We start from the raw sequence: 16,902 nt of genomic DNA on the forward strand, positions 1-16,902 counted from the left end.
TGCAAACTGCAGCATCTTACTCGAGTCCTACTTTTTCTTGGTGCATCAAATTGAATATTTTAAAATATTTCTTTTAGTAAGCAGGAATGCAATGTGCTCTACGTCCTGGCGTAGTAAGCGCCATTATTGTAGGAAAATTTTAATAATACTTTGGATTTGTTGGAAGCTGGAAGTATGTTTTTGTTGCTTTATTGTGGTCTTATTTTTTATGAATATTTTCAGATTCTTTAGAGTAATACCAGCGGAAACATATCTAGCGGAATTTGCGTCAGATCGAAGGCACATGCGAAGACCAGACGGTACATGGATTAAACCGCCGCCATCATATCCACCAATCCAGACTAGTAGTAAGTAATTTTGAATAAAGTAGCGCTAAACGGAGAGTTGTTATTTGAAGCATAATAATATGTATGTTTGAGTCCATTGGAGATAAGGCAAACCGAGCTTTTGCATATTATCTTATAGATAACCAAAAAATCACAGGGAGTATGAAGAGGGCCTCCTCAAGAATAACTCCAGCTTGAAAACTCGATTTGTATCTATGTGGCTGTCGAGTGCGAAAAGAGCAGCGTTAAATTATTCAGCCTACATAACGACGAAATCTATGAGTGATACCATGACCGAAAAATCTATAAGGGCAATATCTATGGTAGAAAAAGAAGACGAGGCAGACCAGCCTGTGATGGAACAATGGCATAAGCCTGGAACCCCGACAACTTTTAGGGATATCGAATTGGTGGACCTTGGCGCAAAACGGAATGTCTGGAGTTCCTTATTAAGGCATGTCTAGACCGGTTACCGGTTGTTGCGCCGTTAATGATCAATTGGCGAATATTGACCGTATAGGTCCGTCAACAACTACTAGCGATTCAACTGACATTTCCCGGCATTACGCACTTGCTTTTCTCTATGCCAGCTAGCATTGGGAATCTGGGGGCTCCGTTGGATCTTGTCCTTCTGACGGGACTACAAAAGAAAATCGCGTGTCTTACTAACCAACATCGACATCGAAAACATCCACCCAGGCTCCGTTGACTTTGCCGCTTGATCTTTTTGGGGCCCTCATCTTACCTTCTACTAAGAATGCGGCTGCCTTAATCCTAGATGCAACCGACTACCAAGAAAACACAAATCTGGTAAGCATCTGTTGCACCTCCTCGAGTACCGGAAACTCTGTGACAGAAGCGGCCAATTCCAAGTTAAGCTTGCCTCGACATAGAAAACAGGACCGACTCTAAAACGCACAAATCAAGTAGCATTCGATCATGTCTCACCGCCCCGCGGTCAAGATCTCTCTCGTGCAGCGTCAATTTCTAAACAGTTTTCTTTCGGTCACCTTCTATTTTCCAAAGCCCCGCAAAATGTTCACGCAATAATTCATAAAAAAACATTCGAATTTTATTTATTAATCCAAACAATTGGGAATTGGAGTGTGAACCGTGCACTTTACAGGTGATCTTCCACGAGCCCCCCACGTGGTTCACTTGGATGCAATCTTCCACCTCTTTGAACAGATAATCCACAACCCATCCTTGCGTAGCTCCTGTCCGATGCAAGAAAGGCTCCATCACAAACGCGTTTGTCCGACTTCCTCCTTTGCGTTTTCGCCTTTCCCCCAATCCATGCCAATCTGACCTCCCAACTTTTCAAATTCTCCTCTCGAATCTCATGGAGGACTTCACTGAAAGAGCATTTTTTTTCTTTTTATTTCAAACCAAGCATTTTTATTTTCCGCTTCGTCGCAGCTTCAACTTGTGCACAGGTCGAACCCTCAAAACGGGCGACAATCCCCTTCACTACACTCACACACCTCGGGCACAATTTTCAAAGCCTCATAAGGAAGAAAGATTGGAATTACCAGAACTCAGGAGCCAACAACACCTGTAGCCGCTTTCGTTCACGCTGCTTCGCACAGCAGAAGTGCGGCACCATCTGATAAATTGGCTTTTCCTCTGACGAGCAAAACCGTCAGCAAATACTTTTCTAAAACGTGGTTATTTGCCTAAAAAGAGTGCTCGGTGCACTAAGATCCGGTCTGCCATAAGGCAGATATGTAGTGAACTCAGGGTCGCTCAATCCTAAACAAAAATAAAGAGAGCTGTGTTTGTTTGGATAGAGATTTCCACTAAATCCTACTAAACCCCCCCCCCCCCCTCCCCACAACAGTATGCTGCCGCGCTACAAACTAAACAACTCCCTGCCATCGGAAAACTGGTTTGGAACCATTTGACACATTACTCCGGGCTTGCTCAAGTCAAGGAATTCCTTTCACCAGCGAGAGGGGAGAGGAGGAAGGGAGTTGTTAGTTCAAGGAACACTTTACCATCGAGTCCCTCCGCCAGTCGAGCTCAATCTTCTTCGCCGCAAGAAAAGCCCGAACATAATGTGCAACACGAGTCAATCTACCAGCGCTCCTCAGCATCTCTCTGACAATGTTGCCTGGAGAGAGCTCCCCTACGTCTGCATAAAGCTGCTGCCTTCCTATCTATCAGAGAAAAGGTGTGTTCGGCGTCGTCCGCCACTTCATTGCAGAGGACATAATGGGGAGATGGTACCTTCCCAGTCTTGACTAAAAACTACATGCTCACTTAGAAGTTGGGTAAGGAAGTAATCAATCTTACCATGCGTTCAGTTTAGCCTCGGATCTAAATTGTCGATGAGCCGCGCAGTCCATCTGCCTCTTGACTAATTTTGCCAAGAGAGCGGCCACTCGGTAAGCGTGAGTTGACATTCAGCACAAGCAACCATTTCTCTTAAATCTTCGCCCTTCCGGGTGTAGACAGCTTTACGTTCCTTAGCAAAGGGAGTGTCGGAGATCCCTCCCGCGATCACCTTCACGGCCGGTTCTTAGACGGAACGATAAGCAGACGCCACTCGCAAAGGTCCCCGCCTCTGCACTTTGCACGACGCTTACTATACATTTTGTCAAGGCATTAGCCTATACCTCCATGCCTTAGAGCAAAACGGACTGCGTTGCTTTCATAAGAAGAGGTCTCCTGGTAGATTTAGGGTCCCCAACATTCGCCATTAGCCAACTCAAAGTCAAGACTCCAGCTGCAGCATTGTCCGATTCTGCTTCGATTTGTTCGAGTCCAGCGTTAAACCAAAGTACTGAACTGGTGGTTTTGACTCTATAGACAAAGAATCGGAATTCCCTTTCTGGCCAAGATCTTTTTTCTAGTGCAGAGCTGAAACCATGAGTCATCCAAGTTTGCTTGGCGCCTGTTTAAGAGTACATCCGGCAACAAGCGCCGCTATCTCGTCTGCAAAATTGGCCAGACGTGACTCTTGTGACGTGTCTAGTCTTAGCAGGCTATCGTAGAAAGCATTCCGGAGGTCTGGCCCGACGTGATCTCCATCCTCTCTGGGTCTCTAGCGTCTCATGGAGCAGGAAGCGGCCTCAATATCCGCAAGAGTTAGCTCGGCACGTGAAATAAGTTTTTTAATGTGCCTAGAATATCAACTCATCTTGCTGAATTGAAGGCATTTCTGACATCAAGCGGTATGAGGAGCACTATCCGTCGAGATCGACGGCTGTGTGCCTCGGTTCGATGCACTGCATCCACTGCCTCCAAAACAGCATCCACCGTGGATCTCCCTGCTTTGAACCCAAACTGCCATAGAGATAAGTCGCCGGTAGCGCAGATCGCTTCAAGCTTTCCGAACACTTTCCCGGCCGTGTCAAGCATACGCAGCGGTCGGTACGCACACGGCAGCTCAAGGTCTCCTTCTCCTTTGCTGGTTAGCATAAGTCTCGCCACCTTCCACCGACAAGGAAAAGCACCTCCCTTCAGGCAAACGTTAAGCGCTCCGAGGAGCACGTCTGACCGTTGGCGGAACACGCGTTCTTGGTTTTTATGGTGAAAACTGCTTCTTCGAACTCTTTTATTGTGAATAGGAGGCAGTCACCTACGCTTTTGGTACTGTTGATGTCAACCCGTACCGCATGTCTGCGGAATAATGCCCGTACAGTGCGGTCCATCTAGTTATTACTTAGTAAGCAGGGTTTCTGCAGAGCTCCTATGTTTCGGGTGACAAGTTTATAGCGAAATCCCCACGGGTCCTCTTTTACCTTGTTGGCTAGGTTCTCCTAGCCGCGAGCTTTGCTTTTATTTATCGCACTATGGAGCCTCCCTTATGCCGCATTCCTTCTTGCGGGCATGTGAACGTTATGCCAAGCGCGGAGTTTATGATACTCCTTCCGTAGGTCGGCAATTTCTACTATCTACAATTACATAGAAAGCTTGCCACAGCTGGGGCCCTTCCGGGGCATGGAAGCCTCACACACCGTCGTTATCGGGTTCATCACTGAATTTACAACAATGTCACTACTACTACGATCCCCCCCCCCCCGTTCCGTTTTAAAGATTCAACACCGCCCGAACTCGCAAGGTATACAAAGCTTTCACCAGATGCCCCACGATCCTTACCGAGAACTCAATTTTCACTTTAGTTATTAAAGGAAGCGGACAGCATATCCAGGGAATTTGCTACAGAAGGAGAGTACTGAGTTCTGTTTTCAGGAAAAAGTAATTTTTTGCACGATTTTTTTCTCTCTCTATTTATTGTTGCCCTATGTGGTACATAGCGTATCAACCACACGTACTTGCTATTGCTGTCAGTTATTAGCATCATCCCATCTCCCCCTACCCTAACATTGACCTAGTTTGTGGAGTGTTGAATATTTATAGTCACAGGCAATGAACTCCGCCTCGCGGTAATGGAGACGAAGAAGTTACGTTGCACCAGTAGCGTCACACCCCTTGATCACATCCACGATCAACATGGAATTGCACCAATTGTGGAAAAACTGCGTGAGAGGCCCCTTCGATGGTATGGTCACGTGATTTACGCCAAAAAGAATTCACCCCCCAGTGTTGGTCTGAACATCGAAGTTAAAGGGAAAAAACGAAAAGGCCGGCCGAAGCAAACATGGCTTGATACGAAGCATTTGAAAACATTCCAACTGCACCCATGTTAGACATTTGACAGAGAAAAGTGGCGCACCCAAACATCGGTTTCCTTTGAATAGCCTGCTGTTTTTATATGATTCCAAACTGTCATGTAGTTTATGTTTAGGACTTCCGCTATCTGCTGACAGGTTGCATGACGGTTTTGCTCAACAATTTAAATTTTTTCATCAACTAGCCGACCAAGGCGAAGTGGATTTTTAACATCCAAGTTTCCACAATGAAATCGGGCAAATGGCTCGCAAGTCCGACGTTTACCCATAGCATTCCCACATTCCTCATTTTCACCTTTTCTGTAGTAAAAACGAACCCCATAGTGTATTTTTTCAGATATATCACTCATTTTTAAATCAATGTAGTTTTTTGAACCAATGACAAATCTCAAAACTGTATGAACTTGCCGGCGTCTTATGAGAATGTAGCCAATTTGGATTTTACTGTTTCCACTATAAAATGTAGGAAGATAAACCATGTGTTTATAAGTACGAGGTCATGGATATCCACAAAATCGATTATACGCTCGCCACCCTCATCGTGTGCGTCAAACCCCTTCTCTACATGGCACCTGTTAACTGCCTGTCTTTTCACTCACATCACCGTCGAGGTCGCCGGTGATGGTGATATAGTAGTCAGCAGGCTCATGACAAGTCTTTTCATCGAGAAGTTGCCAGAAGGCATCTTTCTCGGCATCAGATCGATCTGTCTGTGGTGCGTACGCGGTGAAGAAGTGAGCTTCATCAGCCGATCATCAAATCGTTCGACTTCTTTAATGACATCACGGAAACCCTCTGAGATGGCAATGCCACCAAAATAGAGAAGTTTATAGCCATTTTTACCGCGTTCGCGTTCAATGTCGCAGCTTTTGGCCCCAGACCATCGGGTTTCTTGCAGAGCGCAGATATCAATGCGCCTTTTCCGAAGGACTCTTGCGAGTTCCTCGGTCTTTCCAGTTAGGATGCCAACATTTAGCATGCAGACACGTATTTGTTTTGTTTGGACTAACTTACTTACGTCCTGACGCCCTCCATGCGTCAAGAACCCTTGTCCTGCCGGGTCGATTGAGGTGGACGCCCTAGCATTTTTCCGAGGCTTGTTACTCGATCCAATCACCTTATTTCTAATGACATTTGGATGAATTTTCTTGGTCGGCCTGTCGCGGGATCTGTCAACAAGAGACATCAGATAGGATTTAGAATAGTGGAGTAACTCCAACTATATTCTACTCTGATCCCTTTTATTTTTGTTTTACTGAGAATACTACAACGTAGGTTGACTCAAATCCTCCTCCTTTACCTGGGCTTGAGACCAGCATGCTCTGTTAATAGCATGGCGGAGTTAAGCTAATAGTAATGATATCAGCTTAAATTGGCTCGAATTTATATCAGTCACATTTTGTTGACATCAATACAGAATTGTACATAAAGTATCCAAGCTTCAAAATAAAAACTCTCCCAACAAATACTCAACATAATACTAAAAAATATCCTCTCTATTTTCAGGTAGTGTACATAGTTTAGGTGACTTCATATGCATGACAGCGGGCAAAGGACCTGGCACTGTATATAGTTTATCAGAATTTGTTCAAAAATTTTACAAATTGCCTAATGTTACGGCGCAACAACAAAACATTAAATAAAATCTACTTAGAATTAACTATCTCTTTCACTATTTACCATAAAACGCTATCAATTTATTGAAAATAAATAAATTCATTAATTTTACAATAATAAATAACAACAAAACTAAATAAAGTAAATTACGTGTTTTTTCTACAAACTACTTGAACAAGAGAACATTTAAACATAACAATTTTTATCAAGGAAACAGAATAACAAGAATAATTATAAAATTAAGCAAAAAAGTGATGATTTATATTAAAGTAAAGAAAAAATAACGGCAGAGTTAATTAATAATAAACCAAGGAAAACTGATGATAGTAAAAATTTACAAAAAAAAATGGAAATAAAACAATGAAACGAAGAAATACGATCGCCAGAGGTGAATGAAAACTATTTTTAAATTACATTTTTAAGAGAATGAATTTTTAAATGGATGATAGTGAATAACTAGATACATTGATTTTTTATATATAAAATGCATTAAAATATCTGCAATGTATTCAATTCTATTGTCTCTAAGATTCTAAAATATTTTTAATGAAACCAAATACTATAATTATTGAAGATATATTGTTGCAAATCTTTCGGGATGATTTCCATGTTTGTGATTGTTTTCCCTTTCAAAACATATTCTAATCTCTAAAAACATATATTTATATTGAACATGTTTATTAACGGGTGCATATTTTCTAAATAATTTTTAATATATACATAAATATATTTATAAACACTAGTTATCTTCCAAATTTTATACTTTACCATTTTATTCTTAGTGCTCGGCAAAACTTTGAACACGCAAAATTGATAAAAAAAAATGTTTTTAAAAATGTTATTCCGAGAATGCAAGTCCTTTGGATTGGTTCGCCCAAACCGTCGATATTCTAGTGTTATTGATGCAAGTTTTCAGAGTACCGCAACAGGAAGAAATGCGAATTGTTGGTAAAAGTTTAATGAAACTAAAGATGAAAATCAAATAACAACAACAACACCCAGTAGCTATTGTGATGATAACATTTTTTAAGGAAATAAAAGTTGAACATTTTCAAGTACTATTTAAAAATATATCTTAACATATTTGATTATCAAAAAGAGAAAATATATTGATCATAAGTAAATTTTTAATAAGAAAATATATATTTAACTACATTGATAGGAACGTGCGAAATTTCGTTAAATCAAATTATACGAGGTTTAGTTGAATTGGCCTATTTTTGCGAAGTTCACACCAACCGCGCTACAAATAGATGTGAAAACTCTTCAATTAACACGGTGCACTCGAATTTATATTAGTTAATTCAATTGAACTATGTGAATCCATAAATAATGATATTACAATTTTGGAGTTATTTTCCTCTCCTCATATATAAAGTAAGTGAATTTCGCTTGTGTTGTTGCTATTTATTGCAATGAAATGCTAGATAAACATTAAACGAAGTGAAATAAGATTAACGTACGCCTTAAGAGACTATATCGATTAATATTTCTAAAAGTCAGAAGAAAATTGAAATTGCCTACGTACATACAAGCGCAAAATATTTAGAATCAAATGAAATTATTTTCAACATTTCAGTTGCTTTTCTGTCCGCGCTTCCCTTGGAATTTCTAATTGGTAATTTAACTGGCCCTAACCATAAATCCATAGTATTCAATGCTCGTCTTATCTTTTAGCCTTTGTCCTATTCCGTAGCGGTTTTTGCTTGTTTAAATCGGGCCCGCCATTTCTCTAAATTGGGTCCAGGTGGGTTTGGTTCTCAAATTTCCATTCCTTAACAATCATTATATGCACAATGACTACCAACTAAACACCTCCCTGTCATCAGAGAACTAGCCTGGAACCGTTTGACACATTACTTCGGGCTAGCCCTCCCGCTCTCCCGGCTTTGGGAGCCTTCAAGTCAGGGAATTCCTTTCATCAACGGGAGAGAAGGGGAGGAAGGGAGTTGTTAGTTCAGGGAATCCCTTACCGTCCGGTCCCTCCGCCGGTCGAGTTCAATCTTCTTCGCAATAAGAAGAGCCCGAACATAATGTGCAATACGATTCCAGCTGCCGGCGCTCTTCAGCATTTGCGGACTTAGGAGTTGGGTAAGGAAGTAATCAATCTCACCATGCGTTCTGTTCAACCACGGATCTAATTTGTCGATGAGCTGCGCTGTCCATCTGCACCTTGGCTCATTTTTCCAAGAAAGTTGCCACTCGGTAAGGGTGCGTTGACGTTCTTCACGGGCAACCACCTCTCTTAAGTTTTCGCCCTTACCATGGTAGATAGCTTTGCGCTCCTTGGAAAGAAGGGCAACGGGAATCGCTCCATCACAGCCGGTTCGGAGGCGGTGCGATAAGCAGACGCCACTCGCAAAGCTCCTCGCGTCTGCACTTGAGCAAGGCGTTTACGATGCACCTCTTGTCAATGGCATCAGCCCATACCTCCGCACCATAGAGCAGAACCGGCTGCGTTGCTTCCATAAAGAGACGTCTAGAGAGACTTCGATATAGGGCCCCCGACATTCGCCATTAGCCGACTCAAGGCCGAGACTCCAGCTGCAGCCCTGTCCGCTGCTGCTTCGATTTGCTCGAAGAAGCTCATCTTCGAGTCGAGCATTAAACCAAGGTATTTAACCGCTGGTTTTGCCTCTATAGTCAACTCGCCGATCGATATGGGACGCAGGATCGGGATTCTCCTTCTGCCCAAGATGACTACTTCGGTTTTTCCCAGCGCAAGGCTGAAACCGTGAGCAGTCATCAATCCGCTCACCCGTCGCATCAATATGCCAAGTCTGCTTTGCGCCTGTTCAACAGTGCGTCCGGCAACAAGTGCCGCAACGTCGTCTGTATAACCGACCAGGCGCGACTCTTCGCGCATATCGAGTCCCAGCAGACTATCATAGGAAGCGTTCCATATGTCCGGCCCTAGGATGGATCCCTGTGCTACTCTCATAGAGCAGGGAGCGGTCTTTCAGATAATCCCTCAATATCCGCAAGAGATAGCTTGGCACGTGAAATGAGTTTTCTAGTGTGCCTAGCATATCTGTCCATCTTACGGATTTGAAGGCTTTTCTCACATCAAGCGTTATGAGGAGCACTATCCGTCGAGATCGATGGCTGTGTGCCTCGGCTCGATGAACCGCATCTACGACCTCCATAACAGCATCCACTGTAGATCTCCCTGTTTTTAACCCGAACTGTCTTGTGAATAAGTCCTTGGCAGCACAAATTGCTTCAGCGAGTCTACTCTTGATGAGGTTCTCGAGCACTTTTCCGGCCATGTCAAACATACCCAGCGGTCGGTATGCAGACCACCGGGCAGCACCGGGTCTCCTTTACCGTTCCTGATCAACGCGAGTCTGGCCACTTTCCAGCGACAAGGAAAAATGCCCTCCTTTAAGCAATCAGTCTGGCCGTTGGCGGAACAGTTTGTAAACTTCCGCCGGGATGCCATCAACACCTGGCGCCTTCTTATTTTTCATAGTCAGAACCACGTCTACGAGCTCTCTCATTGTGACAAGGGGGCAATCCTCGACACTTTCCTCGCTATTTACATCAACCCGTACAGGGTGTCTGGGGAACAATGCGGTCCATCTGGTCGGTATTTAGTATGCAGGGCCTCCGCGGAGCCCTGATTTTCCGGGCGACAAGCTTATAGCCAAGTCCCTACGGGTCCTCATTCACCTCGTTGCCAGCCGCGTGGTTTGCTTTTATTTATAGCGCTGCGGAGTCTCCTCTTTGCTGATATATACTGTGCCTTTATGGCACATGCCTCCTCGTTGGCGTGGAAACGTTGTGCCAAACGGCGGAACTTATGACACTCCCTCCGTAGATCGGCAATTTCTACCATCCACCAACACATAGATGTCGCGCCTGGGGCCCCCCGGGGCATGGAAACCTCACAGGCCGTCGTTATCAGGTTCATCACTGAATTTACGACGGTGTCAGCTGCAACACTACCACCCCCCGGAGTGCCCTCCAGCGCGGCCCTGCCTGTTCCAAAAGCTTCGACAAACTTCCCGATGTTCATCCTTGCGGCATTCCACAGACAAGGCAAGCGTCGCGTTGGTACTCGCCGGCAAGTGAATCTTTGCCCTGTTTGAAGATCGCATGATTTTCGGTTCGCACTGGGTCAGTTTCACCAAGTCCTGCTGAGTTCTCTGAATTTGACTGATATTCACTTTCTCCTCCTCTTTAGTCCTTGCCCCATTCAGTAGCAGGGTCGACTCGTCTAGATAGAACTTGCCACTTTTCTTGGTTATACGCTTAGTCTGGGTAGAGTCGAGAAATTCTCAAATAATCCATTTTAACTCTCACTCTCCGTTCCTTTCTTGGTTTTTTATGCTTGAACTAGAATTTTATTTCAAAGAGAGCAAGTTTTGTCTTTTAATTCAATTCTGGATAGTACCTAGATCAAAATAAACTTTTTCTGGCTTCACCTTCCAAATTATTCGGAAAATAACCTTTATCTCATCTTGCCCTTGTCTGAGTCAATGAGTAGGGACTATCTTGTTTCGTTCAGAATAACAAAATCGCGCTAGCTACCCTTGAAATGAGTGGCTTTTTAATATATATTTGTCAGCATCCTAAGCATCATAGAGTTGACGTTAAATCGCGTAAGGGTCCATTTTCAGAAATTGTTTGGAACTCATCCTGGGTTCGACTAATTGAAAATTTAGGGTTTGCTTACCAATTTTACTTTTAATGTGCGTCTTCTTCACGTAACTTGATAATCAGGTCTAGTTCCACCACGACTTTGTTTCGCCCATATATACTCCGGGCTCCTTAGCCCTAAGCCCACGCGATCACCATTTAGATATTACTACCTCCTTCTTACTTCCTTCAGCAACTCGTTCTGTATTTACGATTGCGAAGGAAATGGTAAGCCAGTTCTTCTTTGACCTAAGCATCTCCTCAGCGACATTCTCCGAGCTCACGTTTCTTCCCAGCGTTTGGTTCAGATTCCTTCTCACCATCGCGAATCTTGGGCAGTGAAACATCACATGTTCTAGATCCTCCAGCCCAATGTGATGCACATACTGCTTGTAGCAACCACCGTGTCCCGGATGGAACTGGATAATATGGTAGTTGATCTTGCCATGTTTCCGCTCAATTGCCTAATATTGCGAACGAGCCTGTGCTTCCAGCGATCCTTGGTGGACTCGTCCCACCTGCGTTGATAGAGATCATACGACTCCGACCGTGTCCCATTCTTGCGTTCTATGTACTCTCGGTAGGGTCATGCACGCCACTACCAGTAGTGCCTCATCTGATGTGGATCTAATAGCGCAAGAAGAAAAAATAAGCATCCTATCATACATGATATTTCACAGTAGGAGTCCTACCACCAGGCCTTGTACTCTCCCTCTCTCTCTCTGACTCCGTGGGGCCCTCATCAAATATTATTTTAAATAGATTTGTAGATTTGGAATGTCCTCGAATACCGCGGATGTAGTAGTTTTCGTTACTTCTGTCATCCAACCTTTGGATTTTTACAATTTCCCGCTTTTACCAAAGCTTAGTCACCAAATGATGTATGCTTTATTAAAACTTGGTAAATTCAGTGAACTGGTTATGGTGAAAGTCCTGAGGTCATTCCTATTATATTCCTTCAGATTCTGAAATCGTTTCGCCAAAATATTTAGCTCTTTGTACTAGTTCTATGTACAGTTCTAGTTCTATGTATGTATCCCTCTTATGTGTTGTGACTTTTCTCCGGCGGGTACCTTCTAGCTGTTCAGATCGAACACCATTCGCTTTGTCAGTAAACCATGTCGTGTTATCTCCTTCCTATATGGCTCACCAGGAATGGCTACATTTTCATTTTCGCGCTCTCTCTCACCTTGCTGAAAGCATTGGCTTTGTCAGTTTCCTTATGTTTTGACTACACACGGTTGGCAAACTAATATAATAATAGCCGCCTGAATACGAGTACCACTAACAACAGCTTTTAGCATGGGCATTTACCCCTGATATCTATAATCGTCGGATAAGTTTCCGCCAAATGCCCCCTTGGAGTTCTTGGCTGGAGGCCTTTTTTCCTTTCAAGTTTGTCTAGACATCGTTGGTTTTCCATTTCTTAGCTTCTGCTTTCGAAATATATATTTTGATTTGGGACATTCTGTATATATATATTCACCCTTTATCCCTTGGTGGGTTACCAATTACCTGACATGTGCTTCAGTTCCCCCACGATTTCCTGAGACGCTATCATCCTTCTCTATTGTTCTGCGCCCAATGCCCCTGGGGCGAAAGACTTATCGGCCATATTGGGAGAGTGGGCTCCACTGCATATCTCAGCCAGCAGCCAGAGTGGCAGGCCCGTACGCCGATCAAGTTCCTCGTTTAAGATAGTGCTAGGCCAGCTCACTCCGATGATATGACGCAAACAGGTTTTGTCGAAAGCTTGGAGCTTTTGGATAACACTGGAGTTCACTTTCCATGGGCTACTTTCATATAGCAACACAAAATATGCACAAGCACAGAGCAATCTTTACTTGATGTTGATGTTGAGATAACTGCGTTTCCAGATTTAAGACAAAGCAGTGAAAGCAAATCTATCACTATCAATGCGTCGGGCAACATCCAATTCACTTCAGAATGCAATTCACTGAAGAATGCACCGATAACAGAAAGAAATAATATCAATGACAAGGTGCAACCGTAGCGGACTCCGCCTTCGACCTCAAAATCCTCTGATAGTTTACCTCGGTGTAGCAGATGAATTTGAAGCCACGATATGTTGCTCTGATAATGGCTATTAGTTTCTCCAAAATGCACCTCCTGCCTAGAGCACTCCAGATACACTTCCTGTTCACGCTATTGAAAGCCCGAAATCCCGAAATCGATGAAGTAAAGGTGAAGCGAAGGTCAAAGTTCCGCGCCCTGCCCTAGGATGATTCGTAGAGTGTCGATGTTCTCAATGCCAGAGAATCCGAAGAGGAAACCAGTCCATTCTCTGTAAATCAAGCTTTTGAGATTTTCTTTGATGCGTTCCAAGATTATTTTAGGTGCAGATACTTCTCCAATAGTTACACTCAAAACGAGTGCCCTTCTTTGGAATTTTAACGATCATCTCCATCTCTCACTCTCTAGGAAAGGTTTCGGAATACCAAAACGAGTCGAAGTAGTAGAGGTGCAGTAACTGCAGGTGCAGCAATAAATAACTCTGCGGAGAGACTATCAAGTCCAGCGGCTTTACTCGCTTTGAGTACATTGATGGCCGAAATGATTTCCCTTCTGTTTGGAGGAACAGTCCGTATCCGCATGTAACGGTGACTAGCCATTTCATCCACATGAGGCGGAACCTCACCGGATGTGATGCGCTTATGCACCGTGGTGAAATGTTTCTTCCACCTCTTCAATTGCTCATCTTCTTGAATGAGAAATCGAATGTTAACGTTCTTTACAAGACTATCGAAAAGTTTGCTCCTTCATGATGCGATGTACACTTCTAAAATCAGTGCGCATTGCAGCATCTTCTGCTTCCCTGACCAGCGCGACAGCAAATTCCTTTTAGTCATGACGCACACTACCCTGAACTTTTCAGGATTTCGCTCGGTATCGGACTTTTACCGCGTCACGCTCACCATCACTTACAGGGGTCAGTACAACTATCCACTCCTTCCGTTCATCGACACGCTTCCATGATTCCGCAGTCAGCCAGATCTTATGACGCCCCTCCGGGATGAGAATGCCTAGCTCCTGAGGGAAAAGCATTTTTGGCTCATCGCTCATCATTTGCTCATCGATATTCTTAGCCGGATTACTCAGTGTACCTGCCATGGATCATATAAGCGGTCGATGTTGAACTTGGGGGTCGTCACTCTCCGAGAAGTGGCGAACGCAGCACGAATTCGAACATAGGGGACCATCAGATAGTGATCTCTTTCGAAGTTGGCACCAGTGCCCTGTTCCGCACATCCAGGAAACAACTCCTAAATTACTACTGATCGCCAAGTGGTCACTTTGTGTTGGTCATTTGAAATCCAACTGACCTCATGATAAGTTCTCTATTCGGGCAATGTGCCACCAATGACGAGACGACGGAAATTGGAGAAATCCACACCCCTCCCACAATTATCGTTACGGTCACCAAGACTGTACTTCCTCATCACATGTACGAGCAAGATATTGTTGAAGCCAACCTCGCAATTCAGATCATCCATCGCGACCACAATGTCACTTTTAGGAAGCCTCTCTTGAATTGCTCGTAGAAAGCATTTTTCACCGCTATATGGGAAGTCTCCATTGGTGCATAGCATTGTAAAATTATGATGTTCCTTATCATGGACCAGAATCCTGCAGTTAGAAGTCTGTCAGAAACCAGCTTGCAGGTGAAAAGGGTGCGCCTTGTGGTAGCCGTCAGAAACTACCTGACACCGAATTCACGTCTGCGACCACTCGTCTTTCTAGATCGATACGCTCGCCACCCTCATTGCGCACTCCAAACCCCTTTCCCCCATGGCACCTGTTACCATCTGCCTTGTCACCCACACGATCATTAAGATCGTCGGCAATGATGATATAGTCGTCAGCTGGCACGTGACAAGTCTTTTCATCGAGAGGTTGCCAGAAGGCATCTTTCTCGGCATCAGGTCGACCTGTCTGTGGTGCGTACGCGGTGAAGAAGTGAATAGTGCGATCAGCTGATATAATGGTGGCGTTCAACTTCTTTAATGGCATCGAAACCCTCTGAGATGGCAATGCCAACCCCTTATTGAGTGTGTGGGAGAAGTTTGCAGCCATTTTTACCGCGTTCGCGTTCAATGTCGCCACTTTTGGCACCAGACCATCTGGTTTTTTGCAGCGCGCAGATATCAATGCGCCTTTTCCGACGAGGCTCTTGCGAGTTCCTCTGTTTTTCCAGTTAGGGTACCAACATTTAGCATGCAGACACGTATTTGTTTGGTTCAGTTTGCGGGCCTACCAGGGATGGAGCAGGCCAGGGTGCTTATTGGGGGATACGAACCCATGCGCACAAAGGATTGCTTAAACCTCACCAAAAAGAACTTTCGAATCATAGTGGGAATTCTCCCTGGTCATTGTCGGCTGAACTATCACCTAGGGAAGCTAGGGATATCTATGGACACTGCCTGCAGGTTCTGTGAGGAGGAGGACGAAACCTCTATCCACGTCCTGGGACAGTGTCCGGCACTTGTGCAAAGTAGGTCGATACATCTGGGAGAACACTTAATACCAGATGCAAAGCTGAAACTTCTGGAAGTGGGGAACATACTAAAGTTCCTAACAGTTACAGGCCTGCTTGAAATACTATGATCAACAGGTACACTATAACCAGTAAAAGGGGCACAATAGTTCTTCAAGGACGCGGTGCGACTTTCCCTTAACAGAATAATAATTGGTTCAGTTTAACTTGCTTACATCCTGACGCCGTCCATGCGTTAAGAACCCTTGCCCATTTCTCGACAGGACCGGGGCGTCCTGCCGCGCCAATTGACATTGTATATAAGGGCATACAAAGGGCATCTCGCTTTATCGCCGGCTCTTACCCTGACCACATCAACACCCTCTGGATCATGTTAGCGCAATGTGAACAGTTTAAACCACCACTTCAGTTGCTTTTCATTGATTTTCAAAATACTTTCAACAAAGTCAGTAAAGAGTATACTTGGAATGCTCTACGCGAGAGGGGCGTTCCGTAGAAACTAATAGGTATTATCTGAGATACCTTCTAACCAATATCAAGGTTGTTCCGCGCCAATGTTTACCTTCGTTAATACCTGTCTCCGCCTTACGTTACCCGACATAATTTAGAGAATGAGCTACCTCAGGGTACGGTCTAGGTACCGGTGGATGTATCATTTAAAAGGTGGAAATGGCATTGAATAGGTTGCACTCTAAAAAAGAACGACAACTCCATTGCTGGTTATGCTATGCAATGGAATCCACTATCCCATAGTGGTAGATGCCTTACAAAAACGTGGTTTGTTGTTAGAGGGTTTATCATGAACGCATTTTGTAAGTTCTCCGTGAAAGTTGTTTCTTTTTTGTCATCACTTTTCACCGGGTCGTCGTTAGGTGCCCACATCAATGGATCGCGCTCTATGGGTCGTTTGAGGTTCTTCGTTGCTTTCCTTAAGGAGTATTCGTTGCCATCTGTCGATGGCAAGTTTGGCAGTATACATTTCGTAACACTGCTTACCCAGCACTAAACCTGCACATAAAGTAGTTATTGCACTTTTCGCTTTCTATGTCACACCAATAGACTCTATGCCATATGATGGCTAGCGGAGGGAGGTAGAGTTTTTCTGAAAAGTTCTACATGTACATCACGCACCTGGTTTATGACTTGTGCGATACTGTATTGATCC

The 16,902-nt window shown here is 44.1% G+C and overlaps 1 protein-coding gene across 1 annotated transcript in view; it reads left to right on the plus strand.

Moving 5' to 3' along the window:
• LOC119661227 (protein N-terminal glutamine amidohydrolase) overlaps nt 1-8,487 on the plus strand; it is a 242,238-nt gene extending 233,751 nt beyond the window's left edge. Inside the window, exons 4-5 of the mRNA XM_038070453.1 lie at nt 223-347; nt 6,470-8,487. Coding sequence (XP_037926381.1) covers nt 223-347; nt 6,470-6,606 — 262 coding nt within the window. The 3' untranslated portion in view covers nt 6,607-8,487. The remainder of the gene's footprint in view (nt 1-222; nt 348-6,469) is intronic.
• Nucleotides 8,488-16,902: the final 8,415 nt, after the last annotated feature.

Source organism: Hermetia illucens, chromosome 1, assembly GCF_905115235.1.
Source record: "Hermetia illucens chromosome 1, iHerIll2.2.curated.20191125, whole genome shotgun sequence".
NCBI lineage: Eukaryota > Metazoa > Arthropoda > Insecta > Diptera > Stratiomyidae > Hermetia > Hermetia illucens.